This window comes from Caretta caretta, chromosome 2 (genome assembly GCF_965140235.1).
Source record: "Caretta caretta isolate rCarCar2 chromosome 2, rCarCar1.hap1, whole genome shotgun sequence".
Taxonomy (NCBI): domain Eukaryota; kingdom Metazoa; phylum Chordata; order Testudines; family Cheloniidae; genus Caretta; species Caretta caretta.
The window spans coordinates 122,150,543-122,167,568 of record NC_134207.1 but is presented as its reverse complement, the minus strand read 5'-3'; the positions used below and the strand labels follow the sequence as shown (position 1 = coordinate 122,167,568).

At 40.4% G+C, this 17,026-nt stretch overlaps 1 protein-coding gene and 1 long non-coding RNA gene across 4 annotated transcripts; one reads left to right on the top strand and one right to left on the bottom strand.

Annotated features, from left to right (window-relative positions):
• The first annotated feature begins 1,320 nt into the window (after window positions 1-1,320).
• Window positions 1,321-14,956, top strand: LOC125632063 (heterochromatin-associated protein MENT-like). 2 transcript variants are annotated; one of them, XM_048839720.2, is made up of 8 exons: window positions 1,321-1,421; window positions 2,264-2,440; window positions 3,956-4,003; window positions 5,407-5,544; window positions 6,732-6,849; window positions 7,655-7,797; window positions 11,309-11,476; window positions 12,786-14,956. In XM_048839720.2, exons 2-8 carry the CDS (start codon window positions 2,273-2,275, stop codon window positions 13,188-13,190), a joined length of 1,188 nt encoding a protein of 395 aa, XP_048695677.2. In that variant the 5' UTR covers window positions 1,321-1,421; window positions 2,264-2,272; the 3' UTR covers window positions 13,191-14,956. The 2 variants fall into 2 exon arrangements, with proteins under 2 accessions (XP_048695677.2, XP_048695676.2); XM_048839719.2 differs by having other exon boundaries at window positions 3,956-4,045.
• On the bottom strand, window positions 10,721-17,026 carry LOC125632072 (uncharacterized). 2 transcript variants are annotated; one of them, XR_007355175.2, is made up of 3 exons: window positions 15,924-17,026; window positions 12,255-12,401; window positions 10,721-11,102 (listed from the first exon to the last, which is right to left on the bottom strand). It is a non-coding gene; the product is annotated as an uncharacterized LOC125632072 (long non-coding RNA). The 2 variants fall into 2 exon arrangements; XR_007355174.2 differs by lacking the exon at window positions 15,924-17,026 and having other exon boundaries at window positions 12,255-12,790.

Below are 17,026 nucleotides of genomic sequence, written 5' to 3'. Positions count from 1 at the left end.
TTTTATTATACTCACTATGACTGCACAAACACATCCCCTCTAAATACTGTCCTGTTGAATATAACAAGATAAAGCTGTGTGCTAAAATGTAACCCCAAAGAAGTCCCTATTATGGTATAGGTCTGCACAGACACACTTTCTAGAAAAGCACTCCTTCATACAGCTAACCGCCTTAGATTTTCAAAACACAAGGCAGGGTGACGGTACCTGTGCCTTTCAGAATTCTTTTTCTGCTATCTCAGACAGAGGGAACTCTTGGCTGCACATGAGCTATTAATTTTCATGCTGGGTCTTAGCATGAAACAAACAAACAAGCCTCTGAAGTTTAAAAAAAAATGTTTCAACATTTCAGCATCCACTTCACTGAGCATGGACCAGGGATGTTCTTTAGTCCAGCCTTTAAATTAAAAAGGGATACTAGCCCTCATCCTTCAGTACACACAGCACCCACAACTGCCTTGAATTAGAGAGAAACTTCCAACATGGGAATATTTTAGTGCGCATTCCAGGCATTCTTTGAGAAGCCCATTTTGGGAGTCTTACATCCTCCACTTAAACATCTGGTATTGGTCACTGCTGAAGGCCAAATACCAGGCCAGTTGGATGGTTAGTCTGATTTGGTGGCATGGCAGTATCTATATTCCTAAAGGTTTTAAATGAGGATGATGGAGTCACAAGGTCTAACTGATCCCTGCATTACTCCAGTTTTACACTGATATGCCTCAGTTGAAATCTATAGAGTTAAACTGGTTTAAAACGGGAATAATGCAGTGAAGAATCAGACCACACAGAACACCCATCCAGCAGAATGACAGACATTTGTGGTGTTTGGTGTAAGTTAAACACTGACTGCACTTATTTTAAACAAAAGTCTCACCACTACCAAAAAGAGAGTCGCAATGGACAACATCACCAGCCATTCTTACTGTAGGCCACTCTGTGATATTTTTGCTTATCCTATGCCTAAAATAGCAGATCTTATAAGATCATTGTATTCCTCTTCTAAATCTCTAAGATTTGATGTTTAAAATACAATGGATCAATAATCAACTACAACAAAAATTTCTGGAAAGTGGTGAGGAGTAAGGGTAGGTTTAGGTGGGGAAACATATTGGGGACTAGGAGTGAAGGCTAGAAGGAGAGTGAGCCGCAATCTCATTTCTTTTCTATACGTATTTATTGCCAAACTAATATAGGGTATGTCAACAATCGGGGCAAGCTTTACAACAGAAAGTTCTGGAAACTGGTGAGGAGGAGGGATAAACATAGGTGGCGAAACACATAGGGCAGTAAGAGTGGAGGATGTAGGTCAGAAGGAAGCACAACTGTTTTATATTTCTAAACGTGTTTATTGCCTAACAAACAGACCCAGAACCCAGCCGACGACACAAGTAATTCCTTCTCTCTCACAGAAATCTGAGGTAATGTAAATATTCATATAGACATAATTAGCTTTCTTTGAAACTTCTTCTTAACTACTTAAACCATGCCTGACAGGGCAGATTAAATTATAATAAATTAAATGTCATGCAGTAAAACAGGGATTGCACATTTGCACTGTAAATTTAATTTAGATTTCAGTTCTTAGAAAACAGAGTATAGGTATTATATACTTCAGAGTTTAAGAAAAGATGCTGATACAGGGCAAGTTAATCAATCAAAGGAAGAATTTTCTTGAGTAGATGACAATCCTGTTCCTTAAAATCTTAGATTAGATAAGTAAGGATAAATATATTCAGGTGGTAGTTCTTGCTGTGAGATGGTACAACACAGCAAATTAATGGGCCAAGCACTAAATTGTTGCCCCCCTGAGGGGGAAGAAAAAGATTTTTATTCTGTCATCCTCTTGTTAGTCTTCTCATAACAAAAGAATCCATGATTTACTATGCGTTTGGATACTCCATAATGCACCTTGTTGACAGCCTCAGAAACCAAAGAGGCCAAGGACTGAGACCCAGATTATCAAAGGTATTTAGGCACCTAAAGATGCAGAGAGGAGCCTACTGGTATTTTCAAAAGCACCAAAGCAGGTTAGGTGCCTAAGTCATTTTGAAATCTTTATATAACAGTAAAGAGAGTGCATGATATGATTTGTGTGTCATACAAGTACCTAGGGATTGATTTACAGCAGAAACTATAGGTCAGATATTCTAAGGAAGTTTGGAAAGTTAGTTTGTTATGATACAGAGAAAACAACGCATGCTAAAATCTTGGTTCCAATGAAGTCAAACTGTTACACTCTGTCTTCATATATCTGTCTTAGGTTTCAGCAATGGACTCTCTCTCAGCATCAAATGGTAGCTTTACTCTCAGCCTTTTCAAAAAGCTGAATGAATCTTTTAAAGGCAAAAACATTTTCTTTTCCCCTTGGAGTATCTCATCTGCTCTGGCCATGACTTATGTGGGTGCAAAAGGTACCACTGCAACCCAGATGGCTGAGGTAGGTTGTGAAATTTGACTATGTACTGTATATGTCTCGATATGGCAAATGGTTCCTACACATGCTACAACAACCTGATATACGACAGTATTAAACACAATATCTTTGAAGGAATGGTGACTGGAAACGCTGGGTAGATTACAGGGAAGAACAAACTCACTGCAATTTTAACTAATTTCAGAGTTTCCCATCCAATTCTACCAGGAGAAAACATCTTGCTGGTAACTCTCTGTACCCCACACTGTTCAGGTACTCTGGGCCAGATCCAGTGTTCTGTTCAAAGGGAAAGCTACAATGAAAGGTCAGGTTCTAAACTACTGGGGCAGCTCCCTGTAAAGGGGAGTTCCAGGTGGCAGCTCCTGGCCCGATTGGCTTGGGAGCTTTCCTGAGGTGAATGGGGGCTTGGTTGATCCTGGGTAGTCGAGTGGCTTCTAGTAACTTTTCCAGGTGTCTCCTTACCTTCCCTAGGCAGAGATCTCCTTTATTTACCTCAGTTTGCCAGAATTCTCTTTGGATTGAGGTTCTCTGAATCCAACAGGTAACCCACTGAGGGGGAAAAGTCTTCTACTCACACTGAGGACCCATCGTTTCTCAACACCTTCACTAGCCCCCTGCAACTCACTTGCTCCCATACTTCCCAGAGTGGTGCTGCTGGTTTGCCAGATAGGAGCTGCCCCAATACTTTAGAACCTGATCTTCCATTTTAGCTTTCCCTTAAAACTCAATTTAACATTATTTTAAACATGTTTCTAAGATGTGAATATCTGCGTTCCGTACATAAATAAATGCCAACGCTGAAAATGTGGCTTGGTTCGTCCATAGCTCTTCCATGACAGCTGTCTTACATGCACAACTGAAACCTTTTCAGTTTAGTCCTATTTCAGTCTATTTACATTTGCCTGAATTTTGTTAATAAAAATGATAAAGTTGCATAACCATTGTAATTTGCAGGGATCATACCTTGAATTGTGTTTTGTTGTTGCTGCTACCTATGTTTTGAGCATAAATGTATCTGATCATTACCATTTGATGGCTCTGTGACTACACCTTTATATGGCCATTCCGTGTATTATGCAACTAAACTGCATTTGTATTTTTAATATAGGTTGTAAACCCTTGGGGCAGCACTGAGCCTTTATATATCGTACAGCATCTAGCACAACAATGATGCCCAATAATAAACAGAGTATAATAATACATGGCTGAAGCCATCATGAATTTCACATGGTCTCACCATATGTTTAAGTTAATTTCCACCTGATTCATAATGATGATCTGTTATTAAGCCAGCAATATGGCTGTGTGGTTATGACCTGGGTCTCAGTTACATTCAAATCGTCATTGAAAATCATAGATATAGTGTCCTTAGCAGGCTAAGTAGCAACCATCTTTGCTGACTAATTATAATAAATTTGAGGTTTTGACAATTAGGTCACTAGAAATCAATTTGTGTGTATATTGTCTTAGATAGCTGTCTTCAAATATATTTACTATCTTTACAAACGCGGCTTGCAGGTGCTTCATTTTAAGAAAACTACAGGAACCGGAGGAGGCTGTTTGCAGGTGACAAGAACTTCTCGTGGGAGGCCAAAGAAAAGGAGGATGGTATTCTTTAGAACAAAAATATCAGAGAAACAAATCCGCTGTTCTTTGGGAATAGGAAAGTTCAACAGCAGCATCAGTTTGAATCATGCTATTGGTTGTTTGTTTTCAGCTTACATCTATATTGACTCCCCCTCCCCCAAATTGTAGTTAATAACCAATTAAGGTTGCTTAAGTGCAAAACACACACACTCAAACCTTCAAAGGCAGGAAAGGCACCTTATTTCACACTCCTGAACAGCAACGCAATACACCACTGACTCTGCACGTCCCCAGGGAATGCCCTTCCACCTCACACATGTACAGATGGACAACACACACAGACAATTCCTCTAACCCACATTGCAATGCAAAACCTGAACTCTGACCTCAGAGACTGGATAGCTACAGACATATCCTGCAGGAATATATGCAGTTGTAAAGGGTATGATGTGTTGATATAAAGAGGGAAAGCATGATGTGGAAGTTAAGGCAGGAGAGGGATATGTGACAATATATAGGGAGTATAGGGAAGATTTGGAAAGTGCTTGTGGAAAGGTAGGAGAATGGCCAGGTGCATGTAGTGTTGGAGAGATGGGGCGGAGGAGACGATACCCTTATTTCCCCAGCAGATGCATTCTGATGGATCTGCCTTGGTTCATTAGACCAGAGTGGGGAGCTGCCTGAGGTGTTCTGCTCCTCAGACAGCCCTAAGGACAAGCCCCTTTCCTCTCATCATTTTGGGAGTGGGTCAGGGATAGGGGTGAATGTTCTTCCTGAAGATGTCTCAAAAGCCTCTGTGCCAGCATTTTCTGCAGATGAACCAGCTGTAATTCGTCAGCAGGGAATCCCTGGCTGCTGAACTAAGGATGGTTTGTTAGACAAGGTCTGCTGCTTTTTAAGAGAAACATAGGCCTCTATCTCTCACCTTCTAAGTTCCCTAACTTGCTCCCCTTTAATAATGCCTCAGTAATGGCACTCCGTTGCTGCTTCTCATGCTGAGGGAAAGCTATTCCTCATCTCCAACACAGGTGTGCTCCATCAGAGATGTGATCTCCACCAGAGCTGGGTGACCCTGTGTTGAATATCAGTCTTCATGGTGCAGGAGTAGAGCTCAAATTTTGAGTCCCACCTAAACTGCAGCTCTAAGTACTCACCTGATGATGTTTGTAAAGGTCTTTGCAGCAAGGGAGAAACTGATCTGCTCACTGTCCAGTGGAAACAATAAATCTGATTACATACAATTCAGTCAAATGCACAGAGTCAATAAACCGAAAAAATAGAGTAATCCCTTCCCCCCAGTAACTTCTGACAACTGTAGTAATCTTAGTACAATACTTTAATAAAGAAATGTGATTTCCAAGTTCATTGTGTCCCTTTTAAAGGAACCTGAGGACTGCAAAACTGAAGACATTCATTCTGAGTTCCAGGAATTAATCTCTTTAATCAACAAACCCCAAACTTCTTACTCGCTTAAAACTGCCAACAGACAGTATGGGGAACAGACTTACCAATTCCTTAGTGTAAGTTGAATATTTTTATTAAGCTGAAGAGAAAGTTTTGAAAGATATTTATGACACTCAATACTGATCAAAATCCAAGATTATTAATAGAGCGGATTGAAAATTTTCCAAAGGAACAATTTGCCAATGGGAAATGCTGATGTGCTAAAACTGAAATGTTTTGTGGGAACCTATAGATTTTGTCTACATTTCTGATGAAAAATTATCAAAACTCTTAATTTCGATAAAGTCAAAGTGCTTTGTTTTGACATTATCAGTTCAACTTTTATATTAGATAATATACATTTATATTATTACTTATAGTTCATATTATATACAGTTGAAACAATAAAGCATTTCAACCATATTAAAATGGAAAATGTTCATGCATTCTAAGGCCAGAAGGGACCACAGTCATCATCTAGTTTGACTTCCATAGAACATCCCCAAAGTAATTCCTAGATCAGATCTTTTAGAAAAACATTCAGTCCTGATTTTAAAATTGTCAGGGATGGAGAATCCACCATAAGCCTTGGTAAATTGTTCCAATGGTTAATTACTCTCACTGTTAAAAATGTACATTTTATTTCAAATCTGAATCTGTCTAGCTTCAACTTTCAGCCATTGGATTGTGTTATATCTTTCTCTGCTAGTCTGAGGAGCTCACTGTTATACATTTATTCCCTGTGTAGATACTTATAGAATGTAATCAAGTAATCTCTTAACCTTCTCTTTGTTAAACTAAGTAGATTGAGCTCCTTGGGTCTATCACTACGTTTTCTAATCCTTTAACCCTTTTTGTGACTCTTCTCAACATCCTCCTTTGTGACTCTTATCAACATCCTTCTTGAATTGTGGGCTCCAGAACTAGACACACAGTATTCCAGTTATTCTTATCATTACATCATTTTGATATTTCATAAAAGAATGTTTTCAGAATTATCCTTTCACAGGAAATTTCAAAATTTTAACTTTTTGTTCTGATTTGGGATGAAAGGAAATTTCCCATGGAATTGAAATAGAGATTCAATCAGTTCTAATTATCAAATATACGGTACCATAGATCTTACTTTTAAATTTTATCTAGCTTCAGTTGAATTATACTCTCTTTAGTATTGTAGCAGTTATGTTGTACAGCAATCTGAATTTTTTTAAGTGATGCCAATTTGAATTTATTTTAATAGCAAATTTTCTCTCCTACTTTTCAGGGATACGTAGAATTTGTTAAAAAATATTACCATGCAGAGCCACAAGCGGTTAACTTTGGAAACGCTGCAGAACAAGCCAGAAAAGAAATCAATTCCTGGGTTGAAAGCCAAACTGAGGGTAAGCTAAGGATAAACCACAGCTTTGCTCTTCTCCCACTATAGTTGCTGATTCCTTCTGGGTAGGTGGCTGCATTTCTACATGTGTTCCTCCTGTAGTCAGGCACTAGTGGAGCTAATGTGGAAACTGAAGAGAGAGAGGTGGACAAATGAACAGTTGAACAGCTTCTAGTGCCTAATCCAGAATTTTTTGAATTCAATGGAAAGACTCCCATTGGCTTCAATGAGTTTTGGATAAAATCAAGAAAGAACGAAAAAACGAAAGAAAGGGAGCAGCCTGTAGAACCTGATTTTCTCTAAAAAAATCAATAGCTCCCGCAGGGCCTCTGGTCTCATGGGCCACCATCACTACTGGAACTACAGGAGCAGGATTTATGATCATGGACTCCCTATTCCGTGAGCCTTATTCTTCACAGCCTAGCCCCTTCTTTTATTTACTCCTGTGCAAAAGGAGGATGCAATGGGTATAAAATGCTACCATTCTGATTTGGCAGAGTTTTACACCCACTATCAACGAGTATAAATGACTTCACAAGGGGAAAAGTAGTGGAGATTCAGGCTTTATATTTTTAAGATGCTGCATTATTTTAATTTCTTTCCAACATGTCACCTTGTGCCACAATAACAAAGATTGGTTTTAGAAATGGGTTTAAAGGCCAAATTAATTAAGTTTGAAAACTCACTCAGGGATCAGAGATTCTGAGGCACATACATTCTCAATGGATAACTGAAGAGAAAGCAAGATTAGAAATAGCCACTTGCTGTACTACACTGGAATAAAAACACCACTCTTCTCCTTCTGAAAGAGAAAATCCATAATCTGTTGCCCAGAGATGCTGTTGATGGAAATACCATACTGATCCTGGTTAATGCCATTTACTTCAAAGGAAAGTGGGAAAAGAGATTTCTGAATGAAAACACATCTGAGAATCCTTTCAGATTGAGCAAGGTATGTCCCACCAATGCTAATGTTGTTGAGCAGTAAGAAACCTCCATATAGCATGAAAATCTTTCACCCACAGTTCATCTTCCATTGTAAAACTATTGTTAGCTCAAAGCATGGCCTAAAATAAATAGCTGTGACAATTTTAATATTTAGTTAGTACATCTACTGCATTGTTTAAGAAAAGGTTTGAAAAATGGCGTTTAGCTTCAAGAGGAGACTGTTGTTTGTTCATATAATGTTATATGAACCTAGGGCCCATATAACATAGAAACATTAGTGAATATCCTGACTGCATGTTAATGTGACAGCTGTGCAGCTCTATAGACTATGGTAACCTTTTCAAAAGCACCTACAGGACTTAGGAGCCTAAATCTCATTTTCAAAAGTGACTTAGGAGCCTAACACTCATTTAAAGTCAGTGGGACTTAGATTAAGGCTAGAAAGCACCGTTGTGATAGTCTAATCTGACTCTTGCCTAACACAGGCCACAGGACTTCTCTGTACTAAATTCCTGCTGCAAGTCCAATAACTGTACTTGAACTACTGCATATCTTTTAGAAAAATAGCCAATCTTGATTTTTTAAATTTCCAGTGATGGAGAATCCAACACAACCCTGGCAAGTTGTTCCTATGGTTAACTACTCCCACTGTTAAATATTTGTGCCTTTATTTCTAGTCTGAATTTGTCTAGCTTCAACTTCCAGCCATTGGTTCTTGTTATACCTTTATTTGCTAGGTTGAAGAGCCCTATATTATCAGTTTCTGTTCCCCATGTAGGTACCTATAATCTATGATCAAGTCACCCCTTAAAGTTCTCTATGATAAGTAAATAGACTGAACTCCTAAGGTCTTTCACTATGAGACATGGTTTCCAATCTTTTAATGATTCTTGTGACTCTTTTCTGAACCCTCTCTAATTTGTCAACATCTTCTTGAAGTGTGGACACCAGGACTACACACAGAATTCCAGTAGTGGGTTGCAGCAGCACCAAATAAAGAGATAATATAACCTCTATATTCCTACTTAATAGTCTTCTGTTGATACATCCAAGTATCACTGGAGCCCTTTTGGCCACAGCATCACACTGGGAGCTCATGATCCACTTTGATCCCTAAATTCTTTTTCACCATAAGGCCCCATCCTGCAAGTATGGCCTACATTCTTTGTTCTCAGATGTATGACTTTGCATTGGCCTGATTGAAATGCATATTGTTTGTCTGTGCCCAGTTTCCAAGCAATCCAGATAGGTCTGTATCAATGACCTGTCCTCTCTGTTATATACCATTCCCCCAATCTTTGTGTCATCTGCTAACTTCATCAGAAATTATTTATGTTTTTTTCCAGTCATTGATATAAATGTTTAATACCACAGAGCCAAGAACCAATCCCTGTGGGACCCCACTAGAAACACAACTGCTCATTGATGATTCAGTTTATACTTCCATTTTGAGACCTATCATTTAAAGAGTTTTAATCCATTTAATGAGGGCCATGTTGATTTTATATTGTTCTAGTTTATTAATCAAGGTGTCATGCAGTATTACTTAAACGTGTACAGAAATCTATTGTATCAACTCCATTATTTTATCCACCACACTTGTAATCTCATCAAAAAAAGATAGTAAGTTAGTTTGACAGGATCTATTTCCCACAAACCCATGTTGATTGGCATTAGTTGTATTTCCCTCCTTTGCTTCTTTCTTAATCAAGTCCAATATCAGCCCTTCCATTACTTTGCCCAGTATTGAGGTCAAGCTGACAAGCCTATAGTTACCCAGGGTCATCCTATTTACTCTTTTTTAATATCAGCACAACATTTGCTTTCTTCCAGTCCTCTGGAACTTCCCCTGTGTTCCAAAATTTATTAAAAATCAACATTAATGGTCCACAATCTTCCCAGACAGCTCTTTTAAAACTTTTGGGTTCTATGGACCCCCTGATTTATAAATGTCTAGCTTTAGTGGCTGCTGTTTAACATTGTCCTTAGTTACTGTTGGAGTAGAAAGTATTTCATCATCATTTGATATGAATATATCATGTTTTTTTCCCAAATACAAAACAGAAGTATTTAACACTTCTGTCTGTTCCGCATTACTACTGACAATTCTACCATGTCCATATAGTAAAGGGCATATACCATTGCAAGAATTCCTTTTTTTCTTAATATACTTAAACTCCTTTTTTATTGTCTTTAACTCTGACGGTCATAGTTTTCTTTGTGCCCTTTGCCTTCCTTTATCAATTTTCTACACTCTATAGCTTCTAATATATATTCATTGTCCCAACTTTCTCTTCATTTGTTTTATATATTTATATATACATATATATAGGTGCTTTCACTTTTATACTAAGTCAAACTGGTTTTCTAACAAACGCACCCATATTATTTGACTGTAGGGTTGTGACTTTTCAGTATATAGAAAAATGTTCTCAAACAGTTCCCTAAGTCACTTCTGAAAATGAGATTCAGGCTTCTAAGTAAATTAGGCATTGAAATGCTGAATGGAGCAACACTTAAATACTTTAAAAACTGGTCCTCAAATACTATAGTGATGGGTGAAGTCTATAGATCTGGATATATCAATGATACAGTTTTAAACAAATGTGGGCTTAATTTCAACCATCATGGAGGGATTTAAAAGTTTGTGTGGGAACCAAGCAAAATGTCAGGAAAAACCTGACAGTCCTGTCTGGCTTTCACAGTAAGATTCTGGGTTCCTTCACACCTAAAACTCAAACTGGAACTCAGGAGTTGCAAACACATAGGAAGTGAAATTGTAAAGGACTTCATGAAACTCCTGCAAACCAAAATTACTGACTTTCTCATGCAGCTAACTATAGCACACACACACACACCTTTTGCACAGCACTGCTCCATAACTGAAACTAAGTGATCTTCCTGCATCCATGAAACTTTACAAACACTGAGTTTTTGTATTTATTATCCATGGGGCATCATCAATATCTGTAGAATCCACTTTACAACTGCTACTACTACGCCACCAGAGAGTCAGCCAAAGGCAATGTTTTCTGTTCTGCCGGGGTGGAGAAGAGACCAAAGTAGCCCCTGAACGCAGTGACCTTTCTCCTTGTACTTAGAAGTTCCCCAGAATTTTCAGTGTTGGGAGCTGTGAGCCTCCCCCTGCTCTGTCTCCTCAAAAGTCTTCCCTGTAATAGGAACACTTGTCAGGAAACTCATTGAGGTGATCCTTGCAGAATTTTCCGGTTCCTTTGTCCCATCTTCTGTGAGTTATTACGCATGTACTGGGGAAGAGTGGAAGATGAGTCCAGGTCACAGAAAACAGTGCTTTGAGAGAAACAACAGGACAATTAATATTTTCTCATGAAAGGAACCCTGTTAAACCATGCAATCAACTTTGGTTCATAAAACTGTATTCAAAATTTTATTCTTATTTCATCTGAAGCAAGTCATAAAAATTTACTGCTAATCTGTATGTTTCAAAGAAAGAAGAAGTAATATTTATTTTCTTATGGAGATATACAATTTCACAGACCAAGACTAAACCAGTGCAGATGATGTTTCTGAAAGATACATTTCCAATATGCTACTTGGAAACAATGAAGGTCAAAATTGCTGAACTTCCATATGTCAATAATGACCTCAGCATGCTCATCCTATTACCAGATGATATTGAGGATAAATCTACTGGTCTGGAACAGGTAAAACCATTATATCATATTTCTGGTCGACGAAAGTGGAATTCAATCTTTCTTCAGTGTGAGACAGCTACGGGATAATGCTCAGCATAAGTTTAGCAACATCCTATACATTAATGCATACGGCTATAGACAAATGTATGGCATACAAGTGCCTTTTTGTGAGCAGGATAAGAACTGGGATGTGAAACTGAGCAGTTCTGATGACGATACCATCTAAGGTACAACGTTAAGAAGTATCATTGACATAATGTATTATTATCTAGATGAAGCCCAAAAGAGTGCAAGGAATTTTCCAGAACAATCAGACCAGGTCTGTGTCCTAGAATAGCTTACAGCCTAGTTTCAGACGTGATGCAATGAGAGAATAACAAATCATAAGGAAGTAGGGTGAGGAAGGAGAAAGCTTGTAGCAGGGGGATAATTGGTTTCGTTATGTGCATGTTTTGTGGATTCCATAAAGTTATATGTGTATTTAGGGAATACATGATTCTCTAGTGTGATATGCAGGATTTTCAGAATTCTGTTGAGATACCTGCATTACTCTTGAGTGGGAAGTGTAGTACTTGTTATACATTATGTGGTGATTCCCCTAAACAAGAATTCCATACTGGTTATTGAAGCCAGTTCTTTTGTCCAGTTTCTGTTGCCTGGGTAGCACAAAGTAGACCTCAATCTGACTCTCTGGCCCCTTGCAGTTAATATTCTTCCAAGAGCTGTACTCCCTTTCTCTGTTTTCTGTGCTCTCTTTTTCTAGTGAAATAATTAATTAGTAACCCACCTCACAAGGGACTAAGCTCCTCACCGCAGATGCTGAGTGCCTCCAACGCAATGGGAACCGAGAGATCTTAACAACATGAAAAATCAGATGCTCCGTTTGCAAACACATCAGGGCAAGGACCATATCCTCTTACTTGTCTGCAAGACCCTGTGAACACCAATCATATATAGTTGCAATGGGAGAAGACTTCCTTGCACGCACATGTAGATGTTCTATTAACATTAACAAGAGCTCTATATGTGCATAAGGGAACATTCCCATGTATGTTTACATAGAAAAAACAAGGAACCCTTGCTCTATGGACTCAATCCTGCACGTAAGGTCACCTCCAATTTAGATAAATGGGAGGGTACGTCACTGAGCACCTTGCAGGATCAAACCCTATTTGCATGTAGCACATCCTATAATAATGGCAATAACCATAGGGGCAGCTATGTATGTTTCATGCCTTTATCAGCTTTTCTCATTTACTCATGATTTCATTTTTGCCCTTTAATTGCCTAATTCCCTCTCTTTCTTAACTCACTGTAGCTAGAGAGGGAATTGACCTATGAGAAATTATCCAAGTGGACAAGCGCAGAAATGATGAAGACAACTGAAGTGGAGTTGTTTCTGCCCAGGATCAAGCTGGAAGAAAGCTATAACCTCAAGTCCACTTTGAGCAGCATGGGGATGAAAGATGCCTTCATTCTGGACAAAGCTGACTTCACAGGGATGTCTGAGCATAAGGATCTGTTTTTGTCACAAGTTTTTCACAAGTCCTTTGTTGAGGTCAATGAAGAAGGTACTGAGGCTGCAGCTTCCGGTGCAGTCGTTGTAGTAGTGAGAGCATCTGTAAATGCCGTAAGATTTAAGGCAGATCACCCTTTCCTCTTCTTCATAAGGCACAACAAAACCAAGAGCATCCTTTTCTTTGGCAGATTCTGCTCCCCCTAGAATGTGTTACTTTCCGCTACCACATAGCATCGTGTGTTCACCATGCAACTGGGAAATACATATTGAAGCCTGAAATTCAAAGCATAGGTCTAGTTTGCGCTTTTAGTTAGAGCCCTGAGCATGAGCTGCCTCTGTCAGGAGTAGCCCCAGAAGTAATTGTGCCTCAGACACACACTGAGGCACATTTTCTCCTGTGCTCCTCTGCTGCACTGAGGGGACAGTAATCTACTGCAGCCCATTACAGAGTGCAGCATACTACCCACAGCACTGAGCCTGCTCTCCTGGCTAGTGTTATGGGGGCCAGTCATGGTTCTGTAGCCTCTGTCCCTCCCCACCCACTTGTTCACAAGACAGGAGAATGCACCTGGGCGTTCAGGCCATGACCTCATCCCCATGCCTGCAGACAAGATGGGGACAGGTCTAAAGCAGTCATGCAGAATGATTTTGGTGGGTGGGAGGCTCTTAATCTCTGCTACTGTTGCCCATGGACACATTAAACCCTACTACAGTCAAGTGCTTAATAATTAACTCTCTTATTCACAGGTATTGCAGGTCTGTATACAAAGGGTAATTGAAAACACAGTAAGTCTTGTTTGCAAATCCCAGGCACAAGGCCAGTTAATGATAGAGAGTCAGCATTAACTCTGAATTTCATATTTGCCTTGAGTTGTATTTATGAAGTTTCTTCCATCCAAAATATATTTTCTTTTGTTCTTTCAGAGTGTTAAAATAGAAATTTAACCTCCACACATTCTGTCCACAACATTCCATTTGGAACTAGGCCATTCTGTCTACATGACAGATGCTGGACCATTTAAGAGTCAGTCTGCTGGACAAACACTGTACATTCATAAGTGCTAAAAGAGTTGTTAAATCAGTAACAACACTGCTCATAGAAGCACAGGAAAATCAACATTAGGCCAAATCTTCCCCCCATTGATTTCATTAGGAGTGTGATCTTGCTGACTGAAATGTTATCACATAGACCGTGATGAGTTTGTTAGAGATCTTATTGTCTGACATGTAATAAACTTGGAAGTGTACAAAAATGTTAACTATCTTCAGTCTAAATTTTCACTTTGAAAATTAACATTTTGGAAATTATTGTAATTTCATAAAATCTAAGGCAAAAGCATGTGAAATTCAGTGCTCCCTAGAGGCTCTTTAAACTAAACATTTATATTTACTAAGACCATACTTTACCTCCCTAAGGGCCCAATTCAGTTTTTACTGATGTCAAAGGAAGGACTCTGGATGAGGCACTAAACATTCTGCCAATGCTCTCTGACAATGTTGGCATAGAGTCAGTGAACTGGCCTAGCCTCCCCAGTCAGTGAACTTATCAACTTACTGTTTCTAGAGGGCTATGTAGGTGTGTCATGTTGCTCATACTAATATTTGTTCCTGTGCCTGATCTTTGGAAAATGTTTGTAAATTAGATTGTCCAACAGATCTGATGAGGACAACTGATGAACTTTCACCAGCATGCCTCCTATCTGACTATAATGGTTATCGACATATGATCTAACACCTGCAGCATTCAAACAATAGTAATGTTAATATAATTACTGGTTGTAATTTGCACCCATTCCTAGATACCTGTATCAATAATAAAGTAGAAAAATAGGCTTTCATTTCAAGAATGCAGTTTAGCAAAGATATCCCTGTTATTTACACAAATTGCAATGTGCTTTTAGCTGATATTTTACTCCATAACTCTAGTGTATGACTTGCAGTTAGAGCAATAAAAAAACACTGAGATTACATTTCTACAATTCAAATTGATGATTTAGCTGATTATAGACAGTGGGGTTTTTTTTGGGAGGGGGGGAGTTGTCAGTATTGTTTTGTTAAGCTATAATATTCTAAGCACTCTTAATAGTCACAGTATGTTTTCATTGTTACCATTCCAAAATGATAGTCACTTAACTAGGGTTGATTATGCCCAGTGCTTAATTTGTAATGAAAGAGGAGCCAGGGTTCATGCAATTTTTTATTTATTTATTTTTTTGCATACGTAATGGATGCAGTAAGCCTAGAGATGCCAGAGCGATGAACTGTCAAGCCTAGAGGTGCCGGGCTCAGCCCTGGCAAAAATTAAGCACTGATTACACTTAGCTGAGACTTTTAAAAATACCATTATCTTTGTATGCATTAGGCTGCACAATGGTATTTAAAATCATGTTATTTGAAATGTTCGCTAACACACTTGGCAAACACATCTCCTTTTCCTAGTCTAAACAGGGCCTTAGTGACTTGCTTCTATGAATCTGCCGGGAGCAGCATGTATTAAATTTAACCCTAACAGAACTCAAACCAGCAGAGAAGGCAGTGTGTGCAAGCTTCCCTGAACATAAGTAGCTCACTAATACAAAGAAAAATTCTTAAAAACTTTTTTTCTATATGTACCCAAATAATTTTATATAAATATAGATTCAGTACTAATTCATGTACACTGAAGTCAGTGAATTTGAATTCTATTACTGCAGGGTTCAGTTTGGCCCAGATTAAATGCTGAAAATTGTTTGTTTTGTGCCAGCTGCTTGTGACACCACTGGACCTGAGTTTTATTTGTTCAGCTGCTTAACAAGCCTGTTTTCACAGGACAGCTGTACTAGAGTCACAGATGCTGACCAGAACTATCTGTCTAAGCCAGCAGGGTTTATGCTGCCTGAAAGAAATGCTGCCTGAAAGAAATACGATTATACCCAAACAAAAATAAATAAATCTTACTTTTCTAGAGGAGTGTACACGTCCACATAAAATATCATAATGAACCAGTTGTGCACCTCCCTCACAAGTGAAAAATACTCTGAATGTACAGTTTACACAATGTACATTTGCAGCCAAACCTGACCGTACAGTACATTCCCTTTCCGCCCCTCGTCTATACAAACGAAAATAGATTTTCTTTTCCAGCCGCATCACTCTCCTTCAGTTTTAAGGCGTAAAAAATTATTATTATGGACTTAGATCTTAGAAAGTGGGGCCGCGTTGAAACTCAATAGGCAAAAGGCAGAGAAAGGGCCCCACGCGAGCAATGAGGATGTGCGCCCGCTCGGTAGTAGGGCAGCCTCGGGCAACGCGCTGGCACCTAACTCTGCCGCATAAACATCGGTCCTGCAAACCGGGCCCTGCCGCGCCCTCCGCAGATAGTGCAGGAAACCAGCGACGGGCGGAGGCTGAGGAATTAAACGCCCCGTGGGGGGCTCCGGGCGCTTCCGGGGACAGGAGGGCGGGGCGCCGGGGCTCAGCGGAGCTAACACACGCCCGAGGCCACCTCCCCTTTGCCCAGCGCCACCGGAGCCGCTTCACTCGACCTGCGCTCAGCAGCGATCGACGCCGCCAGCCGCTCCCGCACCGGTACCGCAGCAGCCGCCCCTGGTTCCAGCCCCGGCCTGGCGCCCCCTGCCGCGGTGCCCGGGGGCCGCCCGCGTGTGGGGCGGGTGCTGCCGCGCTCGCTGCCTGGGGCGCGGTGGGAACCCAGAGCCGGGCGGGGGCGGGGCCGGGGCTGCGACTTGTGTTTAGTTTCCAGCCTGGGGCTCGGGGTCGCTCGGGTCTGGCGGGCGGGCAGGAGACGCTGGGAGGCGGAGTCGGGCCCGGGCATCGGCCCCAACGGGGTCGGCTCAAGCAGCCGAGGGCGGGGAGGGGGGGTCCGGCTGGTGTCCGGCGAGTTTCGTTTCTCTTGCAGTGAGCGCTCCTGCTCGGGGCGCTGGGAGAGCGTGTGCGGTGGGGGGTGAGAGCCAGGAACCGAACCGTGCCCCCCGCGTGTGATGGAAGCCGCCAGGCCGGGGGGTGCGGCACCCTGTGCTCCTGGTGGGATGGGCGGGAGCGAG

Excerpts from the sequence above, each read along its gene's own strand:
- LOC125632063 (XM_048839719.2), top strand. The coding sequence starts at position 2,273 with ATGGACTCTCTCTCAGCATCAAATGGTAGCTTTACTCTCAGCCTTTTC. Across the intron at positions 6,850-7,654 it reads GGTTGAAAGCCAAACTGAGG|AGAAAATCCATAATCTGTTG; the intron begins GTAAGCTAAGGA and ends TCCTTCTGAAAG. Across the intron at positions 11,477-12,785 it reads AATCTACTGGTCTGGAACAG|CTAGAGAGGGAATTGACCTA; the intron begins GTAAAACCATTA and ends AACTCACTGTAG.